The sequence below is a fragment of the Bipolaris victoriae genome (assembly GCF_000527765.1).
Source record: "Bipolaris victoriae FI3 unplaced genomic scaffold scaffold_153, whole genome shotgun sequence".
Lineage (NCBI taxonomy): Eukaryota > Fungi > Ascomycota > Dothideomycetes > Pleosporales > Pleosporaceae > Bipolaris > Bipolaris victoriae.
The window spans coordinates 39,663-59,679 of record NW_014575239.1 but is presented as its reverse complement, the minus strand read 5'-3'; the positions used below and the strand labels follow the sequence as shown (position 1 = coordinate 59,679).

Below are 20,017 nucleotides of genomic sequence, written 5' to 3'. Positions count from 1 at the left end.
AGCGGTCGCCTGCGGTAGTGTTCGTTTTGCTCGGTGGTGTTCCTCGCGCGTCTCTTCAGTGGTGCTAGTAGCTCGGCTGGCAAGGATGTCGCTTCGCGGTCGCGGTCGCGTTCAGGGGTCGAGATGGCCATCTCTCTCACGCGTCCCGATCGCAAACTCATTCACACAACAGCGCAATCCGACTCTTCGCGTCGTATACCTTAGTCTGTTCGTTGCGATATACAGTCCTGATTTCTGATTTATTGTACACTCCCCGGTCCCACATCCGCGACTCAAAGTCGGCCCTACTAACTTGAATTTTTGCTGACCGCGCTATCTCAATTTTCAGAACAAAACATCAACGTCCGGCTTGAAGAAGCAAGTGTTCGTGTGACCTCATGCACAATGACGTGTGTGTGGGGTGTACCGACGCGTCTGTATCGCTGGTACGTATGTAGCTCTTCAAGGGGTACATGACCTTTTTCCACGACAAACTCGATACGGAATAGTACGCATGGTTCCATTTTGAATACATATTTTCAAGGGAACGCATGTCGAACCAATACTGCCATATCCAGTAGGGCAGCCGAGACGTTGTGATTCGCTCCGCACCGGCCCATATCTGGAGCTAGTATATCCCTATGGTCTCCTAATCAGCAATAGCATGGCCGCGCGTCCGTCTTTATCCTGACCGCCGAAATTTTCGTATCTCTTGTCCTTATTTAGGTACAACGAGCGCGCTGTCCAATCAACAGCTTCTGACAGCAAGTACTTGAAATCTTTTGCTTTCGAATGCTATCGTACAATAGGTCTTCTTGACAAAAGAAAAAAGCCAGCGTTCTGTTAAGACCATATGCTTCACCAAGGGTCTGGCCGGGAGCGCATTGCGTTAATAACAGACACTAGCAAGCAAGCCACTGTCAAGCCAGAGGGGAGCTCAGTTAGCAGCAAATCTGGCAGCCAAAACCAATAACAAGCGAACCACCACAAGACGGTGCAAGACATATGAAGAATGTAAAATTTCAGGTGGGTGGGAAGAGGTTCTTGATCTTGCAGCACATCTAGTGCTCCCTTATGGAAAGCAAGCCATGTAGGGGCGCAAACAAAGGACAAGATAACCAAAGCACGAAACACGATGGTGAAAGCAAGCCACATGAGGGGCAGGGCAGGCAGTAAGAAGACAAAACAGAAAATGTTGAGTTTCCAATCCAATGGAGTAGTGTTCCGATATCGATTGTTCGGCAGCACAACAGGTGTAACTGTGAATGCATCGTCAAGAGAAGCTTCGCCTTTAGCTTTCATCTCTTCGGATTGTTGTGCTGAATAACTCTCTTCTTTACTCTCAACAAAATCGGTCGTCGAATGTGAGGGTGATTGATTGGCCGGGCTCTGTGCAGATGATGAGGTCTCCTCCCTCTCCATATGCCTTCCGATGTCTTCAAGGGCTTCATTGAGGCCTTGTCTGAAAAATCCTGATGAGGAATCTTGCTGGGGTATGGGAACCTGTAATAAGGACCATGATGCGGGCTTCATAGGGCTCTCTAATTCCCGGGGAGTCCTGGCAGACATGATATCGCTGAAATGCCTTGAACGTTGTCGAATAGGCATACCAATTCCATCCATTTCTTTTCCTGCCCTTTTCATTGCTAACTTCACAAGACCCTCCCATGAAAGCATCAATAATTGATGGTCAATTTTGAGAAGATGATCTGTACGTTGACCCGGGTATTTTCTACAGGTTTCTTGGATGAATTGATACACAAAATCCGGATACGTAGGCAGAGCGATTAATGGGGTCTGATCCACTTCGTACATCTGCATGATGGTGAATCCCATCTTTTCAAGTGTCTTTACGAGGATCTCCATTCCCAAGGTAATACAGTCCTTCTCTGGTGTGTCTGTTGTGGTCGCTAAGACTTGAGCAACCGCCATCTCAAAAGGCATAGCTTCGTCATCTTCCCAGAGCGGATCCACATGGTACTTGGCAGTCGTACTAGATCCCAACCTAGTACGAGCTACATGCTCCATATGTTTTAAGAATCGCAACCTCGGGTCGTCAGGTTCGTCGCTGACCGTTTTCATCGAATAAAGTCCTCGTGTCAGACACGGATATTCCAGATAGAATTCCAGCGCCAGTCGAAGTGCTGCCTTAGATTTAAAAACCAACTCGTCAACATGGCATGCTTGGTCTAGCATCACCATGTTAATTTTCTGAGCATGATTACTCTTAAGGCGAAAGAAAATAAAGTCGAATTTGTCATTCCTTTTCGGCTCTCCATCGGCACCTTCAGCCAGCTCGAGCAGCCCATTTCTAACAGTAGTATAAGAATTTCGAGGTTTTGCGATGGGGAGATCCTCGAGTAAGGATGTTGTGTGCTCTGGATCCGTGTGTATCGACGCGATTGCAGCCAACACGGTTGTTTTCCACTCACGGACCTCTGGAATAAGATCTTCGAGCGGCTCTGGCATGTAGTTACTACGGAAAACGATAGCGAGCCGAGGTGTGATGATTGTAAGCAGGTGAAATTCTGTATAGGCTTTTTCTTTCTTCTCGCCTGTAAATCTGTCCACAGAGTAACTAACAGGCCCTTCATGAATGCTGAACGCATTCTGTGTTAGAATGAATTCTTCTTGGGGGTCCGAGGGCGTAACAAAAGCCATATACATAGATTGAAAGTTGGAAATGAACCAATCCGCATCAGGAGGGTAGATCGTCCCCCGAAGTTCCTGTATCCAATGACAGTCTGGATCCATAGGGATATCGATCATCTTTGTCAAATTGTCGAGCCACACTTCAAGAGGACTTTGGAAATCATTGGCCAGCATATATTCCAGAAACTCTTCCTTATCGTCTGAATTGTAATCTTCAGCGGTTTGATGATTGAAGCGATGAAAGAAGATTGGAGAACGGTACTTCATAACGAACTGGAACTTGCGCAACAAGTCTTTTTCGTAGCGTAGGAGTGGTATACTCTCCTTGCCTGCTTCCTGTGCATCTACCACTCGAGCTATGATTCGGGCCACTTCCCTCTCGATCTCCCCCAATTTTGCTTCTACACGGTCCTTAAGGCCATCGTTGTACATGCCCTGTTGGCCAAAAGTCCGTCTGACAAATTCATCTGTGATCTCGGGTGGACTTCTTCTCAGATGTAGCACTTTGACAGTGGCATGGTAATTGCGACGTTGCTTTTCACTCTTTCGGTTGCGCTTCGAAACTTTAGATGGGCTTGTTTGTTCAACTACCGCAAATCTTCGCAGCATGAACTGCGGAATGTAATGCTGGTACTGTGTGGAAGCCATCTTTTGCCGTGAACGTATGTGGAACGTAACAAAGTGCAAGTTTTCTGACTAGGTTGGTGTGGCGCGTGCAGTTGGCGAGGCTGACGATAAGAGGGAAACCGCGGGAGGAAGTGTAGTGATTGGCGTCAGCTGGTATCGCAAGAAACAAAAGCTGCTGTTGATGGAATATGCTCATTTACAATAAGTAGGCGATTCAATAGATATTTTGTAGGGTGAAAGAGAGAGGAGGGGAAACGTCTAGGAGCTTGAGTTGCGGCGTAGACCGAGGGCGCTTAACTATCCATTACTAAGCCCTGTTGTGTAACACGCACGTCTTGTTTGCTCTGCCCAGCGCTCTCACCACCGTAAGACTGATAACACAATGTTAAATTACATCGATGCGTTATTGGGTGATATGACGGGGCAGAAGTGCCTTCTGAAGGAAACAAGCGAAGGGCAAACATGAAAAGCTTCGAACGCTTTCCCCAAGGTCTAAGAAAGGCTGGGTGACGTGTATTCACAATCGAAGCATCTAGCTGTAGCTTTGATAATGATTCACTTTCACATTCACTGGTAAGTAGGACTTTTCCTCCAGCCGCTTTCGGATTTTTCTTTTCGTCACTGGAAGGTGCACCTCACAGCTAACTGACCCACTCATCACTATATCAACGTCTTGAACAGCATCCGCGCTTTAATCGCAATAATTATGGATAACCATTACACTGGCGCAATGCCGTATTGCACGGCTCCGGTGCTACAAACCGGCGACAAAGAGTCCCGGGCAGTCGCAACGCCGACGCTGCTTCATCGTGTCACCACGACAATCGTCGATTACTTCCTTCCTGCCCCTCTCCGATCGGAATACTGCGTCATATCCAAAACCCTTACAAACAATTACTATTCATGCCTATGTCTCTTTCTCGTCTTGGTCTTCGCCATTGCCGAGTTTGAGCAGCCAGGGTGGTTCCCGCGACCAGAAGAGCTGAGCTCAGCAGTGGTAGGTACTTTCTCCAGCCTACTGATGACTTTCTACAGAATTAAAGCGCTAACGAAGAAAACAGGTTGGGTTCCTTGGTGTGGGAGCTATTATATTCATTGTTGTCGCACTGCTCGAGTACGTCGAAACACACACTTGGCCATGGGAGGACGATGGATTCGTATGGCCATGGGAGGCACTGCTATGGGGTGGCACTGTATACAATGACGAGGAAATAGACCAGAGTGTGACGGAACATCCAGGATCGTTCGTTGCACAAGTGTCACCGCAGGTAGGAACGAAGAAGGCTAGTAGTTCCGAACATGAACAGGCGAATAATTCTGTGGCCGACGTAACCGCATCTTTCACGACCTTGGAATGCGTACTAGAGAGGCAACATATGATCATCCCTCCGACGCCTTTCCTGTCGAGTGGGCTTAAGCCGACCAATCTTTCCCCGCTCATCAGACATTCCTCTGGACTTTTGGGTGAATCGCCGACACCTCCCTACCCCGAGCGTTCAGGGATTGCCTCAGGTCGAAGAGCAGCAAATCAGGGAATCATGGAGCTATTTGAAAGCACTCAATGATTATCTGTGGAGGCGTACCTGGATCTTGGTAACGACGTAAAGAATCACGTCTCGTGCTGTATGTATATGACAGAACACCAAAGAAGTGGGCTGAAGCAAACGATGAACCAGCAAAGTCGGAATATAAAAGAAGTTTACTGCCTGCTGCTTGAACTTGATTGTCACAATTGACTGCAACTACCACTCTCTAATCTCACCCCCAGGCCCGATAAATCCAGGAACCAACCAAGCCTTAGCCTCCTTACTTTCCCTCCTCACCCACTCCTCATCGACCTCAATACCCAAACCTGGTCCCTCCATCAACCGAATAAAACCGTCCTTCACATCCCATACCTCTGGGTTTTTCGTATACGACGTAAGATCCTCGCTACCAGCGTTGTAATGGATACCGAGGCTCATTTCCTGAATGGTAAAATTAGACAGCGTGCAATTGACCTGGACACAGGCTGCGAGTGCTATAGGACCAAGAGGACAGTGGGGAGCGATAGCTACATCATAGGCTTCCGCCATAGCTGCTATTCGCTTCATCTCTGATATACCACCGATATGCGAAATGTCAGGCTGCAGAATGTCGACGCAGCCTGCTTCAAGGAAAGGGCGCACGTCCCAGCGCGAGTGGAGACGCTCGCCGAGCGCGATGGGGATGGAGGTCTGGGTGTGTAGGGAAGTGATGCCACCAATGTGCTCTGATAGCAGCGGCTCTTCGATAAATAAGGGGTGATGTGGTTCGAGAGCTTTGGCTAGTTGTTTCGCCATTGGCTTGTGGACGCGGCCGTGGAAGTCCATGCCAGCATCCATTCCCAGCTCTTTGACTGTTTTGAGACGGTCGACAGCAGATTCGAGGCTGGAAGGGCTATCGAGCCAACCAACATCTTCAGTGGCGTTCATTTTTACAGCGTGAAATCCTTGTGCTTTACGGCTAAGACTGTAGGTGTTTTGTTAAAAACCAAATTTGTCTTAAACGCTGATCTTATGATGGTCACTTACGCTTGTTCTTTAACGTCACTTGGTCGATCTCCACCGATCCAAGCGTATACTTTCAACTGGTCCCGGACTTTACCTCCCAGCAATTGGTATATTGGTACGTTTAGTTTCCGTGCTTTTAGATCCCAGAGGGCAATATCGATCCCTGCCAATGCACTCATGAAGACGGGACCGCCGCGGTAGAAGCTAGTGCGCCAAGACATCTGCCAGATGTGTTCAATGTCACTTAGAGTATTGTTAGCTGGTCTCAAATTGGAGATATCGAACGTCTTACTCGGCTTCAAAACCGACATAGCGCGCTGCCCAGGCATCTAGACATCCTTCGACTGCTTGCGTGTGGCCTTCAAGGGAAGCTTCACCCCAGCCGAAGTTCCCGTCGACATCAGTGATTTTGACAAACAGCCATCGCGGTGGTACTCTGAAATACTCGATAGTTGCAATCTTTCCCATTTTCTTATTCTCAGGACGTAGTCTTTTGTGATAAATTAGGCCAAGGCTGGGCTAGATAATGTTTCAAGTGATTATATCGAAGAAAATGTGACATTTAAAAAGAGCCAGCCATCGGGAAGAAAGTAACTGTACGGCCATGTCCAAAACCCGACGTGCTTTCCGGTCCAATTAAACCGCTTCTACAGTCAGGTACTCTTCGCGGTACTACCCCGAGCGGCAGCGAGCGCGGGGTCATCTTCTCCACCGCGGGGCACGCAACTTCGGGAACTGGGGTAGAGCAACCCGAGCTGCTAATGCGCCCTGCACGCAATAAAGCGCGAAAACCCTCTGAAAGCATCAAAAATCAATCAGCACATATCATTTCGTTCTGCAAGGGAAGTCGACGTTGAAAAAAAGCAAAACAAAGTTCCCCTTACGAACCGTTACTATGACGTTATCCCCACCAACCGGCGTCTTCGTCCCCGTCCCGACGTTTTTCAAACCCAAGTCTGCATCTAGTACCCTCCAAGCCGCCGTAGACGTCCAGACACAAATCGATCATTCAGTGTTTCTCGCCAAAAATGGAGTGCGCGGGCTTGTCCTGCTTGGCTCAACCGGCGAAGCAATCCACATGTCGCGACAAGAGCGTATAGATGTCGTGTCTGGAGTGCGCAAAGGACTCGAAGACGCGGGCTTCAAGGACTATCCGATCATGGCGGGAACACTGATCAACAGCGTCGATGAGACATTGGAGTGGCTAGAGGACTTCAAGAAAGCCGGTGCACAGTGGGGACTGGTGCTTGCGCCAGGGTATTTCGGTGCAGCAGCGAGTCAAGAGGGAATTAGAGAGTGGTTTACTGTTGTTGCAGACAAGAGCCCGCTACCAATACTGATGTAGGCCACGAAAGACAGAGAGAGGCGATATGAATTAACAAATGCTAGCTACAACTACCCCGGCGTGACAAACGGAGTCATGGTAACACCTGATACCTACCGCGTCCTCGCGCAACACCCCAACATTGTCGGTTGCAAGATGTCGCATGCCGTCGTCTCATGGCACAACCAGGTCTCGCTAGACCCGAAAATCGACCACAACAAGTTCCGCGTCTACTCTGGTCTCGGTCAACAACTGGGTCCCATTGTCATTTTTGACGCAGCTGGTGTCATTGACGGGCTCGCCGCCATATATCCCAAGACTGTGTGCTCCTTGATGAAGCTTGCCGAGACAAGGCCCATCACCGATGAGAACCTCAAGAAGATCAAGGAGTTGCAATACACTGTTAGCACAACAGAAGAGTTCATTGGTAAATATGGCGTCGTCGGCATCAAAGAGGCTGTAAAGAGAGTAACCGGTTTTGGAACTATGGAAGGCGGACGGCTGCCGATCCAGGGAAAGCTACCGGATGGTGAATGGGAGAAGTGGAGTGAGACATGGGAAAGGATACAGAAGACAGAAGATTCTTTGAGCGAAAAGGATTTCAAGTAGTGGTTTTGTTTTGCCCAAAAGAAAATTGACAGTTGCATTTTGCGCACTCTTCCTTTTGAGTTGAGTGATACAACTAGGTCTTAACCACCAATGATTGGACTGCGGACCCTTCACCGGCTTTTTCTCCCACGTGGTTATCTACTTAAGACAAGATCTCTTCGGTCGGAAGACATCTAGATTCAAGCCATCGTATCGAGCGCTGCGTAACCCGACTCAGCGGTACCCCGGCGATTTTACCACGAGACAACCCTGGTTCGGGCAATCGCCGTTCTTCAGCCTCTAGCGTGAGACTTTTGTGTGCCCAGCGCGTGTCTTGTTTGCCTCTTTCATCAGGGCTGTGTTCGTCTAGGCTTTCCCTTCGGCCGCGCCTTTGACAACATGTTTCCTCTTGGACCAACCTACAATGGACGCGACACCGAAAATATCAACACGCTAATGTGTTGGTATGATATGTATACTTCAGTCGGCAAAGTTTGTCCGAAATAGGCATGTATGCTTTGCAGTCTTCTGATTCTCCCAAGACGCCACGAAGCCTTGACGAATAAGCGTCTGACTCCGAGCCTCGGCACTTTCGACGACATCGAACTCAATTCCAGCGCCCGGTGATGCAAACATGTGGCTTGCGGGTAGCAGAAGTGGAATGGTTGCTGTACGTAACGACAGTGTGGGAGCTTTTGCAGAAAGATGAACAAGAATAAACATTGTTGGGAGTGGAACAAATTGATATGATGTCAAGCCAAGCTCGCGGAAAACGTTTCAACTCCCGCTCAAGTTGCCGTTGCTTCAGTATGATGTACAATGCGATCATCGATGGGTTGACTGGAGGTGGGGTAATGATACGCGCAACACATGAAGGCGGTAAACTTCCGCTATATACATGCTCAATCTCTATCACATAGCAACGCAAACATTCACATGATCCGTTCTTCAATAAACATGGATATTCAGACTCAACAATCATGTATAAAGAACCAATTCAGGTCTGATTTGCGTGTCGGATCAGCCCCTACCTTTGCCGTGTCGATTACTGTACCCCGTCTTACGCACAAGGGGTACGTGGATAGAGAAAGCTTCCGCACCTTCATGACATCTTGTCTGTGTACCCAACCTCAACACCAGCGGATAATGCCCTGACTATACGCAAAGACCAAGAAAATCGGCAAGACACACGCGGGTACCAGCCTTAGCCAAGAGTCTAGGCCGACGCCGCGTGCCTGTAGCGTACGGCGGATTGCGCACTATGCGTCCGCCGAGACCTCAGCTTGTCACAACCTGCTCAGCTTAATGGTAGTCCACTGCATTCCCACGCGGGGTACGACTGGGCGTGACCATCAAAATCGTTCCGCAAGGCGCTACTGTCGTGTCCCGGAGTAGATACCGGCATGCTGTCAGTGTCAGGGTGGCGCATCCACAGCCTGCCAACTGTTCGGTCCTTCTTGGTATGCGGGCCTGCTAACTGCTACCGTAAGCTGCCTCCGAAACTATAACTCTTGAAAATCGCATCGGGCGTAGGCCAATGGGACTTGTTAGCGATAGTTCAGGAGAACCTATTCCACATATGGGGTAGGGACATACAGGCTGACCGTGCTGTTGAGTCTGGGGTACGGTGGAGCCGACGGCGAAGGAATCTGGGGAAGATGGAGCTCCACAATCTGGGGAAGCCCCTGAGTATATGAAGGCACATATCCCACAGTCAGCTGAGGATTCTTGTTTTCATCATCAGCTCCCTCTTTTCTAGTAGCTGCGCCCTCACTCCTCTTTCATCGACTTGGTCGACCCCTGAAGCACTTGGCGGGGCAATTGAGCACCAGTGCTTCTGTAACATACCCAGAAAGTTGTTGGACAAACCGATACCATCATGTCCTCTTTCGCCGACGAGAAAGGCGATGTTGCCGCCATCGAACGCGTCGAGTCCGACACGTCAGCTAACAACGCTGCTATCGAGCGGTTTACTCCTGAGCAACAAAAGAAGATTATTCGCAAGGTGGACTTTCGGCTTATCCCTACGCTCGGTTGCATGTACTGTGTCTCGCTCATGGACCGTACCAATCTTGGTGTCGCCATGGTAGCAGGCATGGGTGTCGACCTGAAACTCACAGGCGAGCGATACAGCATTATTGTCTTGCTGTTTTTCATCACCTATGTTGCACTGCAGCCTCCCGCTACTGTCGTCCTGAGAAAATTTGGCCCAAAGCTTTTTTTGCCATCCATTGTGGTCCTTTGGGGAGCTGTCATGATTGGTTTCGGCTTCGTCAAGGAGTGGACTGCTCTGATTCCGCTCCGCCTCCTGCTAGGTGTGCTAGAAAGCGGCTTCTTCCCGGGTATGTGTAGAAACACCTTCTCCAAATCTTAGAAAAGAGAAGAAAGATGGAATGCTAACATTAATAGGTTCCGCATACCTTCTTTCTTGCTGGTACAAACGGTACGAGCTTCAAAAGCGCAACACCTTCTTTTTCCTCATCGGAATGTTGTCCTCAGCCTTCTCCGGCATCCTTGGTTATGTCTTCTCCCTGCTCAATGGCCATGGTTATCAAGCGGCGGAGTGGCTCGGCCCGCACTATGGTCCAACAAAGAAAGCGCCCAAAACCCCCGTCGGATTTGGCCCAGGCTTGTCTGGCTGGCGTTGGATCTTCATGCTGCAGGGAATCATTACCGTCGTCATCGGTCTGGTCGGATGGTACTATATTGTGGATTTCCCAGAGTTGGCTGCTAAGCCGAGCAGGGCTCAAAAGAAGTTCCTCGAACAGGAAGAGGTGGACTTCATTGTTGCAAGAATCGAGCAGGACCGCCACGATGTCGTCGCCGATGAATTCGACCTCAAGAAGTACCTCGCCGGCGGCATGGACCTCAAGGTCTGGGGCTTCGCACTAATCTTCATGTTTACCACTACGATTACGTACGCTATTGCGTACTTCCTTCCCATCATCCTCAAAGACGGAATGGGCTTCAGCGCTGCTGCTAGTAACTGTCTCATCGCCCCGCCCTACGTATTCGCTGGATTTGTCATGATCGGTTTCGCGTGGGCTGGTGACAAGTACCAGATCCGCTCTCCTTGGGTCATTGCCAACGGTGTCCTTGCTCTTATTGGCCTCCCTATGATGGGCTTCAGCTCCAATACTGGTGTCAGATATTTCGGTAAGTTATACTATGTAACCTGCCTTCAGTTCATATGCTAAACATCTCCCAGGGGTCTTTCTCGCTACCGCAGCAGCCAATGCCAACGTTCCCTGCATTCTCACCTGGCAAGCAAACAACATCCGTGGTCAATGGAAGCGCGCTCTCTGCTCTGCTACCCTCGTTGGAGCCGGAGGAGTCGGCGGTATAATTGGTGGCACAGTCTTCCGGACCCAGGACGCTCCCAAATACGTCCCTGGTATTATTGCCTGCATGATCTCAGCAGGCATGATTATCCTTATCACGCTCTTGCTGAACTTCAAGTTCTGGAGAGCAAACAAGAGAGCTGCCAGTGGTGGTAAGATTATTGAGGGGCTCGAGGGATTCAGGTATACACTGTAATTGCTAGCCAGCGGGAACATGGAAGAGAGTTATGATTGATGATCAAGATGATGAATAAGGTTAATGTCGAGATGTTTGAACAAATGCAAGCCCGTGTGCATTAGCTAGGTTCCGGTGATTATATCCAATGAATAATATCATGATAGCAATGATCTGTCTCGCATGTTCACATAGGATGCACTCACGGATCTTATTTTTAGTTGCAAGGATTTCGTCGCCTGGTCGTATGACTCTCTAAGGATACATCGCAAACTGAAGTTTGCCATACTGCCCGGAACAGAGAGAGGCTTGGGTGTATAAATATTATACATAGTGGTGACCGTTGAGTAGCTGCGAGACAAGCTTTTCGTCTATACAGTATGAGTGCCAAGACACAAACATCACGAATACGCAGCTAACATGGATGTCATTACACATAGTAACCATGACATCTGTTACTAGTGTGTGAATGATATCTGTTACCCTAGAACATGCAATCTCTTTTGAGAGTTCAGACGCCGCTGTGCGGATGTAGTTTCCTGGGCATCATGAGAGTATATACTTACGAGCAGGATTTACCCAGAAAAGGGTCGCACGAGACGGTGGGACAATTGGCTGCTAATGCCTACTTTCTTGGAAGATAAAGTGATCGACACGGGACATTATAAAGAAACATGTTTAGTGAAGTTAGGAGTCAGCACTAAGAACAGAACCGGCAAGATTGTCGGTGTGGCTCTGCAGTCCTGTCGCTTCGCATATTATTTACGACAATGTACTAGTAATTATACTAAGAAACCTATGCACATGAGCTTACAGAATCGGGTCAAGTTTTGACAGCGAACTCCTGCTTTTGGTGCATGTTGTTGCTGCTATTCATGTTCGCATCCACAATACACGCGTCCTCGTGCTATGGCCTACGTCCAATCTGGCATAATTAGCCCTATTGTCAGATAAGTATCTAAAGTCTCACAATAGGACCTATTGCAGAGTAGGGCATATAATTTCTGGCTTTTTATGTATGAACTAAAGCGCCAAGACAGCGCAGTAGTCAGGGGCATGCAGGCATATGTACATAAATGCAACCAAGTTCTTGATCTTACTCTCGAGACTACATAAACCTCTTATCAGTAAGCTTCACCATCTGTTTATACAAACCACACCCAACCCTCGCCTTCTCGCCTCTCTACTAAACAAACTCCGGATCTCACCATCCCATCGCCATAACCTCAATCCGCCCAACATGAAATTTACGACCGCCTTCCTCCTTGCCGCTTCAGTCAACGTCATCACTGCTCTCACTGCCTCTTTCGATGGCTGCTTGACCAATAGCGGTGTCACACAATCCAATGCAAACTCTCCTTGCACGCTGGAAATATGCGGCTTGAACGTCTGTCAGACGGCATGTCACCGAGCAGGCACAGTGAGCAGTCCAGATGACTGGTATCTCGAAGCAAACTACAATGGCCCTGTCCTGAACTCGTGCAGCTGCGTGTGCTACAGTCGCTGATAGGGAGGGAGTCGATGGAAGGCTCGGGATGGCTATGTGAAGCTGGATGTTGCGAATTGTTCAATAGATGCAATCGCAGGATATGAACACTGGAATGGTAATACGATTTGGTTCTGGAGATTTATGGAACGAATACTGAAAGTATTCTTTTTCCGAGAGACATGCACGTAGATATGATTTTACTCCAGCAATAGTACCCTGCCGCTTTAACAACCACTGACCTGCTACCTTCTAAAATGAGCATGCTTCCGTGATTACAACTCAAACACTTGACCACGCTTCAAGATCAGGACAAACCATCATTACTCGTACCGTTGACTCCTCAGTGAAAACTTTTTCCATAATCTCTCTCGGACCGACTCTTATCGGAATTCCTTCCGTAGAGATTAAACTGAGATTCATACACTACGGTCATCACTCAGATCGAATACAAATAGCTACATGGTTAACGAATGGGCACAAAAAAAATCAGTCGGATATTCATAACCACAGCATTACCATGCGCCCTTCCATCTATACTACGCCAAAGCATAAAGTCATTAAAGAAGAAGCTCATATCACATAACTACTCAAAACACACTCTCCCTAACCCCTTCTCCTTACACACTCTCCTCACGCCATCTTTAATAGTAGTGATACATTTCTTCCACGACTCGCGTGCGAAAGCCTCCTTTGTCTCTATATTATCACTGATAACGTAACCAACCCATTTGACAAGACCAACTGCTTTGTTCATGTCACGCTCTTCCAGCACGACTTTCTTGAGGTACTTGATCAACGCTGTAACGTCTTCCTCGTAGGGCCCCTCCTCGTCAAATTCGCTGATCCAGAGCCTCATTGCGCTACGGAGGTCGGGTTCCGCGGAGAGCTTCTGTGTGGTGAAAGTTGCTGTTGGGGGACGTGGGACTTTGATTTTCGGGGCTGGCCTGGGCTGTTTGGGGACCGATGGGGCTTTGGTTTTCTTAGACATCACGAAGCGGAATGCGTTTAGTTTTGCTGCGTTGTGCTGGTCAATGACTTCTTTGCGCATGTCTTCGGGAAGCGCAGCAAGAAAATCAGGATCAAGGTCGTCTTGTTTGTCGAGTTTGGTGGTAGGTACCTCAAAGGCGTTATCGCTCAAACCAGCTGAACCCTCTCTGCTTGGGCTTTCTCGGGCTGGATTCTTGAGAGATATAAAGTTGGCTTGGGTGAGCATCTTGCCAGTTTTGTCAATGGCTTTTGCCTGTGCAGCTGCAGCCAGCATTGCTGATTTTGGTGGGCGACCTCTCCCTCGTTTTACTGGTACAATAGGCTTGTTCGCTGGAATTCCGATGATCCTATTTTTGCGAGGTGACTGAGGTAGAATGGTTTGATCAGGCCCTCTTGGCCTCCATGAAGGAGAAAATGGTGTTTCATTGCTGGCATACTGAGCAAGAACCTCGGCACGGACTTCTGCAGGTAAAGCAGCGAGAATCTCTGGGTCAAGCTGAGACTGGTTAGGAAGCGTTGTCAAAGCGAGAGGTAAGGCTTTCGAAGGTGTGCTTGGCGTGTCGTATGCCAATGCATTGTTTGCAGACGTAGGAGACGATTGTCGAGCTTGGCGTAAGAGCTTAGTTCGTATATCCTCCGGTAGCTCATTGAGTACCTTCGGATCGACTTGCGAAGGCATGATGAACTGCGTGCCCAGTGTATTGAGTGGGCGTCGAGAAGGCGTCGAGGCATTAAGCTGTTCGGCACCAAATGCAACATGCTCATCTCCTGATGATATCTTGGATTTTCGTGGAGTCTCTGGGTCATCTTGAATCGGATCATCTTCGACCACTTGCAGTGCCTGTGCTGCCCGCGCTGGCTTGGCATTCCCGACTTTGAATTGTAGCTTTGGTTGTGAGCCCTCAATACTTCCATCCGTAGCCGATTTCATGAGCTCAAGCTTTGTCATTTGTATTCCGATGCCGCGAAGCTCTCCTGGAGTAAACCCAAAGCCTCGTAGCATAGCCAAAGCTTCCTTTGTCAGGGCTTCCTTTGCATTGGTCGCAACGCCAAGCAGAAGACTCTTGCTGTGCGTGTCGCACTTGCCATGCCCAAGATGCTTTGGTGGATCCAGAGGCGCATCTGGTGAGCGTCGCATAACCTTCATTGTGAATTGTTTGCCTTTTACCCTCTCTTTCAGGAGTCGTCTCTGGAGCTCACCACACAGGCTGGCAATGAACTCATCGGCTTGCTCTTGATTTTCAAATCGAACACCCCAATTCACCTCCGCAGACACAGATTTGCGAATGACTTGTTCGCCGACTTCTTGACGATCAACACCCCTGGAGTATTCGTATAGCTTCTCGCCGGTTTTGGGTCCAAGTATTTGAATGAGTCTTTCCTTGTTAAGCCTTCGAACATCTTTGACAAGTTTGACCCCAGCAGACTCCAGTTTACCGCCAATTGACCCGGCAACACCGGGCAAATCCTGCACTTGGAGTTGGCCAATGAAGTCTAGCACCTCCTCGGGTTTAATCTGATGTTGGCCAGCAGGTTTCGCTTTGCGTAAAGCCAGCTTGGCAAGTAGAATGTTGCTACCGATACCGACCGAAACATTACATCCTGTCCTAGATCTTACTTCATCTCGCAAATTCAGTGCGATTTCATCGGCCTTCGCCTGCTCACGGTAAATGCTGATCTCCGAGTGACTTTTGCCATCACTGCCACCAACAGCTATGCATAGATTTGAGACATCAATGAGGGCTTCGTCAATACTGACACTTTGGACGATGCCACCAGTGGCAAGGATAGTGTCATAGAATGCACGGCTTGTCTCTTCATAAGCTGGAAAATCATAAGGCAAAATCTTGAGGTCCGGACAGAGTTCTTGTGCTCGCTTCATCCACATTCCGTTTTTGATACCGAATGTGCGAGCAGGGTAGTTGCAACTTGCGATTTCCGAGCCACTACCTTGTCCGTGCGCAACGACGGCCGGCTTGTCTTTGAATTGCGGATGTTTCTTCAAACTGACAGCAGCGAAGAAACTGTCAAAATCAACATGTAAGATGTATCGCCGAACACCAGGCACACGCTTCTGCTTAGCTCTCTGAGAGGATGTGCTCTCGTTCGCAAGCGCCTGTAGTTGAGACTTGAGATCAGCCTTCCAAGTAGACAAATGGTGTAAGCGTGACTCTCTGTAATACTGCTCAAGAAAATTTGGGTCCACAACAGTGGACCGCCGAATGTTTGGATCACGGAGAAGGATCGCATTGTGCTCTTCAGCAGTAAGTGGCCTGTTTTTAGGCACTGGAGGATCAAGTTCAGACGCGACCCCTTTCGCCCTTTCCTCGACTTGGCCATTGAGCGGCAAGTGCGGAGCCCTGGGAGGGCTGGGTTCTGCGTAGAGACTGTAGTGCACATCACTGTGTATATCTTCAAAGTCAACAGGTAGTAGCGGAGAGCTGGTTTTAGGTGGTGTAATCAGCTTTGCAGCCTTACTTGACTGTCCTAGATCGGGCGGTTTAAGTAGACCTTGAGGTTGACAGGAAGGCGGAAGATCCTCTATGTCATCGTCAGGCGTCGGGTGTCGTTGCTTTGATTTTGAGAAGCGCGGGCGCCTAGGACTGGAGGGCGTCGGTGTACTGGATGGCCCAGATTGGCTACCTTGCAGCTTGCTCGTGTACCAGCTGGTGTCTGTCTGGTCTCGATACCCCCTCTTCTTGATGTTTGAATGTGTGATGATGTTACCCCTATCGAATGCCAATACGTTTTGTTTTTCGCCCTCGTCCACTACGCGGTACTCATTCCATGGCAGCAGTTTGCCCGCTCTTATGCTGCCCACCACCCATGCCGGCTTTACAACACGATATCTCTTGAACTCAACAGCCTTCTTTGGAGTAAGACTGCTGGCTATGATATGCGTTACAGTAGTCTTTCCGTCCAAGTATTGCATGAAGCCTCCGCCATGCTGCACTATGAGCGTATGCAGATCGTTAAGCGAGGGTTGAGTGTAGCCGTTTACGTGTGCGACGATTCCCTTGAAGATCTGCGGTTTATCGCCTGCCTGAGATCGAATATCGGCATCCAGGTTCTGTAGTTTGATCTTCTTTCGCCTAAAGTAGTCGGGAAATCCACCAAACGCCGAGCCTCCGTACTCTTCGCCATCTTCGTCGTCAAAGCGATGGCTGGCAATGCGCTTGCGAACCGACTCTGCATTCTTGTCTAGACGGGAGCCCATGGTGATAAGTATTTGGTGGGTCTAGGGCGTTCATGGGGGCCGGGGTCATGATGAAATGTCACGAGACCAACCGGACTGCTGCATGTCGATGTCGATGTCGAGGTTGGTGCTGGTGGGCTGGTCAAAGGCGAATGCGCGTAGAGTGGCGCGTTTGACCGCGATCCAGTCGCGCTAGTGGGGCGAAGTGGAGCGTTCTGCCGGCGGTGAAAGGACGCTAACAGAAAGCTGCAGGGCTTGGCGAACTTTTTCTACCTCTCGAGCCCGCCGTTCTCGAGTTCCTCGTTTTTTTCGCTATCATCCTGCTCTACCAGCTGTCCTCGAGCTGTGCAAATCTCTGAGCAAAGAGCGCTTCTTCGACTGGATAAACCTTGATACTTTAGCCAGCTCTCTCCCACATACATTCACGACAATCTTCAAGATGGCGTCTGCTATTCCTGTTGGCGTCTACGGACGTCGCATTCCGGCTGGAGGCATTCCCATTCTGGCTGCTGTTGACCAGTCCACCACTGTAAGTATACTCTATGTGTTGTTCGCATTTCATAGTCAGCGCATTTGCGCTGCATCAATTCTGTTCATCTTTGCGCGAAGCCGTCGCATTCGCAACTTTTCGCTAACTGAGCCTAGTTCAGAATTACGATGGCTGCCATCGATCCAGATGCTGAGCCACAGTTTGATGAGGACCAAAAGCATGCTCGCGCAACCTTGAAGCTCATCCGTATCCCTGATGACTTTGACATGGAAGATGATGATGATGAGGACTATGAGGAGGGTGACATTGAGGCAATCGCTGCTCGTCTGCGTGCAGCTGGTGCGCTTCCCGAGGCTGACTCGGACCTTTCCGATGACGACAGCGAGGATGAGAAGAACGGCGGTCCTAGCGACCCAGCCAAGTCAAAGAAGGCCAAGCAAGCTGCTCTTACCAAGAAGATGCAAGAAGAGCTTGAGGCCGATGACATGGACATTGACGGCTTGACCAACGGTGCTAAGGGTAAGGCCAAGGGCAAGGCCAAGGTTACCGACGATGATCTGAGCGACGAGGATGACGAAGATGACGAAGACGACGACGATGAGGATGAGCCTGAAGAGCTTGTTCTCTGCACACTTGACCCTGAGAAGGTACGATTGCTCATTGCAGAGTCTGCTAAGCGCCCCACTAACTTTCATGTAGCACTACCAGCAACCTCTCGACATCACTGTCCGCCAGGGCGAGGAGGTCTACCTTTGTGTCACCGGCACGCACGACGTCTACGTCACCGGTAACTATGTTGCGTTCCCTGAAGACGAGGACAGCGAGGATGAGGAAGATGACGGTCTTGACGAGCTCGGCTACGATCTGTCTCCCGATGAGGATGAGCTCGATGGTATGGACGAATCAGAGGACGACGAGCTCGATGGCATGAGCGACCCCAGAATCACTGAGGTTGACAGTGATGAGGAGGAGGAGGTTCCCAAGCTTGTTGAAGCTAGCAAGAAGAGCAAGAAGCGTGCTGCTGAGGAGGAGGCCAGCCTTGATGACATGATCAGCAAGACTAACGGCGACGCTAAGCTCAGCAAGAAGCAGGCTAAGAAGCTGAAGAAGAACGATGGCCAAGCTGTCGCTAGCGCTGCTGAGCCAGAGAAGAAGGCTGAAAAGGTTGAGAAGAACGACACCCCAAGCAGCGACAAGAAGAAGGTTCAGTTCGCTAAGAACCTCGAGCAGGGCCCAACTGGCTCCCCAAAGGTCGACGCACCCAAGCCAGAGGCAAAGAAGGAGGCTACCAAGGGCCCTCGCAATGTCAGCGGCGTCATTGTTGATGACAAGAAGGAGGGCAAGGGCAAGGCCGCCAAGAAGGGTGACCGTGTCGAGATGCGCTACATTGGCAAGCTGAAGAACGGCAAGGTTTTTGACTGTAAGTACTTACCAAAGTCTGTTCTACCGAACGTATACTAATACTCGTATAGCCAACAAGAAGGGCAAGCCTTTCTCTTTCAAGCTCGGCGTCGGCCAAGTCATCAAGGGCTGGGACGTTGGTGTCGCTGGTATGACCCCCGGCGGCGAGCGTCGTCTCACTATCCCTGCTGCGATGGCATACGGAAAGAAGGGTGCTCCTCCGGACATCCCACCCAACTCTGACTTGATCTTCGACATCAAGTGTATCTCTGTCAGCTAAATCATCAACTTCCTTCATTTGTCCGCCTATGCGCAACAGGGTCCACTTGGCTCCTGTCAAATTGCAGGATCCGACTCCACTCGTATGCAGGACTCCGCCAGCCTGCGTCTGTTGGCGTATCTTTCCTATTTCCTATTATGTCTGATTTCCGTATGCATAGCGCATCGTCTGAGATATCCGACTTGCATAGTCCGGGCTGCTTCGATAGATTTGTGCAAGGAGGAAGGATCTCTCAGTCCTCTTCGCCAATGTTTCTTTTCATGAGCCATCTGTACGAGATATAGCGAGGCGATGTTGCCAAAAGAGTAGAAATTCGCTGAGGAAGCTATTTCCAAAAGTTAATGGTGTTTCATGTGGGCGCTAGCACGAGTGCGTAATAATATATGATATTCAAATTTAGGTCCCACCAGATTTCGCATGGTCTCATTGAATGTGATGATCACGGGCCAAAGGGTGGTCTGAAATTTGTTTTCCTTTTTTCACAGGATCTCCAAATCTTGGTGCTCTTCATAGTGCAGAACCAAGTTCTTCGAAGTGCTCTGTCTGTTGGCCGAGGTTTGGGCCAAGATTGGCGAAGTTTCTAGTGCTCAATCCTGGCCAGTCACATGGCCATCCTCACGCACGAGCCAAGAGACCCCACTCCGCTAGAGCCCAACTCCTCTTTCATCTTCCGTCTTCCGTCTTTGCCTCTTCTTACCATATACATCAGCACTCAGCTCTCCGTTACACCGAACAACGCCTCTAGCACCTCCACAGTCTCTCAACTAGCGACCCTGTACGCGCATTCCCGTTCCTAAGACTCTTACTCTCTCACGCATCCACCGTGGCAATATTGTAGCAATGGCGATGTCAAAACGAAACAGTAGTAGTATGAGTAGTAGTAGTAGCATTCACTCGTACTCGTCCGCTAGCAATGTCCGCTCTAGCTGCTATGCCGTAGACGCGTCCACCGCCAGC

General features: G+C 49.5%; 9 protein-coding genes across 9 annotated transcripts; 5 read left to right on the top strand and 4 right to left on the bottom strand.

The window, feature by feature from the left end:
* Window positions 1-2: 2 nt before the first annotated feature.
* COCVIDRAFT_113770 (hypothetical protein) lies at window positions 3-161 on the bottom strand (the record flags this gene model as incomplete). The annotated part of the gene is made up of 1 exon (XM_014695627.1): window positions 3-161. A coding segment is annotated over one exon (159 nt), but the record flags the coding sequence as incomplete, so codon positions are not given.
* Window positions 162-1,947: 1,786 nt separating this feature from the next.
* COCVIDRAFT_43798 (hypothetical protein) lies at window positions 1,948-3,279 on the bottom strand (the record flags this gene model as incomplete). Its single annotated transcript, XM_014695626.1, has 1 exon — window positions 1,948-3,279. A coding segment is annotated over one exon (1,332 nt), but the record flags the coding sequence as incomplete, so codon positions are not given.
* Window positions 3,280-3,988: 709 nt separating this feature from the next.
* COCVIDRAFT_113756 (hypothetical protein) lies at window positions 3,989-4,823 on the top strand (the record flags this gene model as incomplete). The annotated part of the gene is made up of 3 exons (XM_014695625.1): window positions 3,989-4,255; window positions 4,320-4,577; window positions 4,626-4,823. The coding sequence occupies 3 exons, from the start codon at window positions 3,989-3,991 to the stop codon at window positions 4,821-4,823; spliced, it is 723 nt and encodes a 240-aa protein (XP_014551111.1).
* A 177-nt stretch (window positions 4,824-5,000) lies between these two features.
* COCVIDRAFT_113773 (hypothetical protein) lies at window positions 5,001-6,257 on the bottom strand (the record flags this gene model as incomplete). The annotated part of the gene is made up of 3 exons (XM_014695624.1): window positions 5,001-5,748; window positions 5,811-6,032; window positions 6,082-6,257. The coding sequence occupies 3 exons, from the start codon at window positions 6,255-6,257 to the stop codon at window positions 5,001-5,003; spliced, it is 1,146 nt and encodes a 381-aa protein (XP_014551110.1).
* Window positions 6,258-6,684: 427 nt separating this feature from the next.
* COCVIDRAFT_31309 (hypothetical protein) lies at window positions 6,685-7,722 on the top strand (the record flags this gene model as incomplete). The annotated part of the gene is made up of 2 exons (XM_014695623.1): window positions 6,685-7,130; window positions 7,179-7,722. 2 exons carry the CDS (start codon window positions 6,685-6,687, stop codon window positions 7,720-7,722), a joined length of 990 nt encoding a protein of 329 aa, XP_014551109.1.
* A 1,858-nt stretch (window positions 7,723-9,580) lies between these two features.
* COCVIDRAFT_31308 (hypothetical protein) lies at window positions 9,581-11,238 on the top strand (the record flags this gene model as incomplete). The annotated part of the gene is made up of 3 exons (XM_014695622.1): window positions 9,581-10,043; window positions 10,111-10,857; window positions 10,910-11,238. 3 exons carry the CDS (start codon window positions 9,581-9,583, stop codon window positions 11,236-11,238), a joined length of 1,539 nt encoding a protein of 512 aa, XP_014551108.1.
* A 1,219-nt stretch (window positions 11,239-12,457) lies between these two features.
* On the top strand, window positions 12,458-12,724 carry COCVIDRAFT_113806 (hypothetical protein; the record flags this gene model as incomplete). Its single annotated transcript, XM_014695621.1, has 1 exon — window positions 12,458-12,724. One exon carries the CDS (start codon window positions 12,458-12,460, stop codon window positions 12,722-12,724), a length of 267 nt encoding a protein of 88 aa, XP_014551107.1.
* A 565-nt stretch (window positions 12,725-13,289) lies between these two features.
* COCVIDRAFT_31307 (hypothetical protein) lies at window positions 13,290-16,910 on the bottom strand (the record flags this gene model as incomplete). Its single annotated transcript, XM_014695620.1, has 1 exon — window positions 13,290-16,910. One exon carries the CDS (start codon window positions 16,908-16,910, stop codon window positions 13,290-13,292), a length of 3,621 nt encoding a protein of 1,206 aa, XP_014551106.1.
* Window positions 16,911-17,328: 418 nt separating this feature from the next.
* On the top strand, window positions 17,329-19,060 carry COCVIDRAFT_42541 (hypothetical protein; the record flags this gene model as incomplete). The annotated part of the gene is made up of 4 exons (XM_014695619.1): window positions 17,329-17,418; window positions 17,535-18,026; window positions 18,079-18,799; window positions 18,852-19,060. 4 exons carry the CDS (start codon window positions 17,329-17,331, stop codon window positions 19,058-19,060), a joined length of 1,512 nt encoding a protein of 503 aa, XP_014551105.1.
* Between the last annotated feature and the right edge of the window lie 957 nt (window positions 19,061-20,017).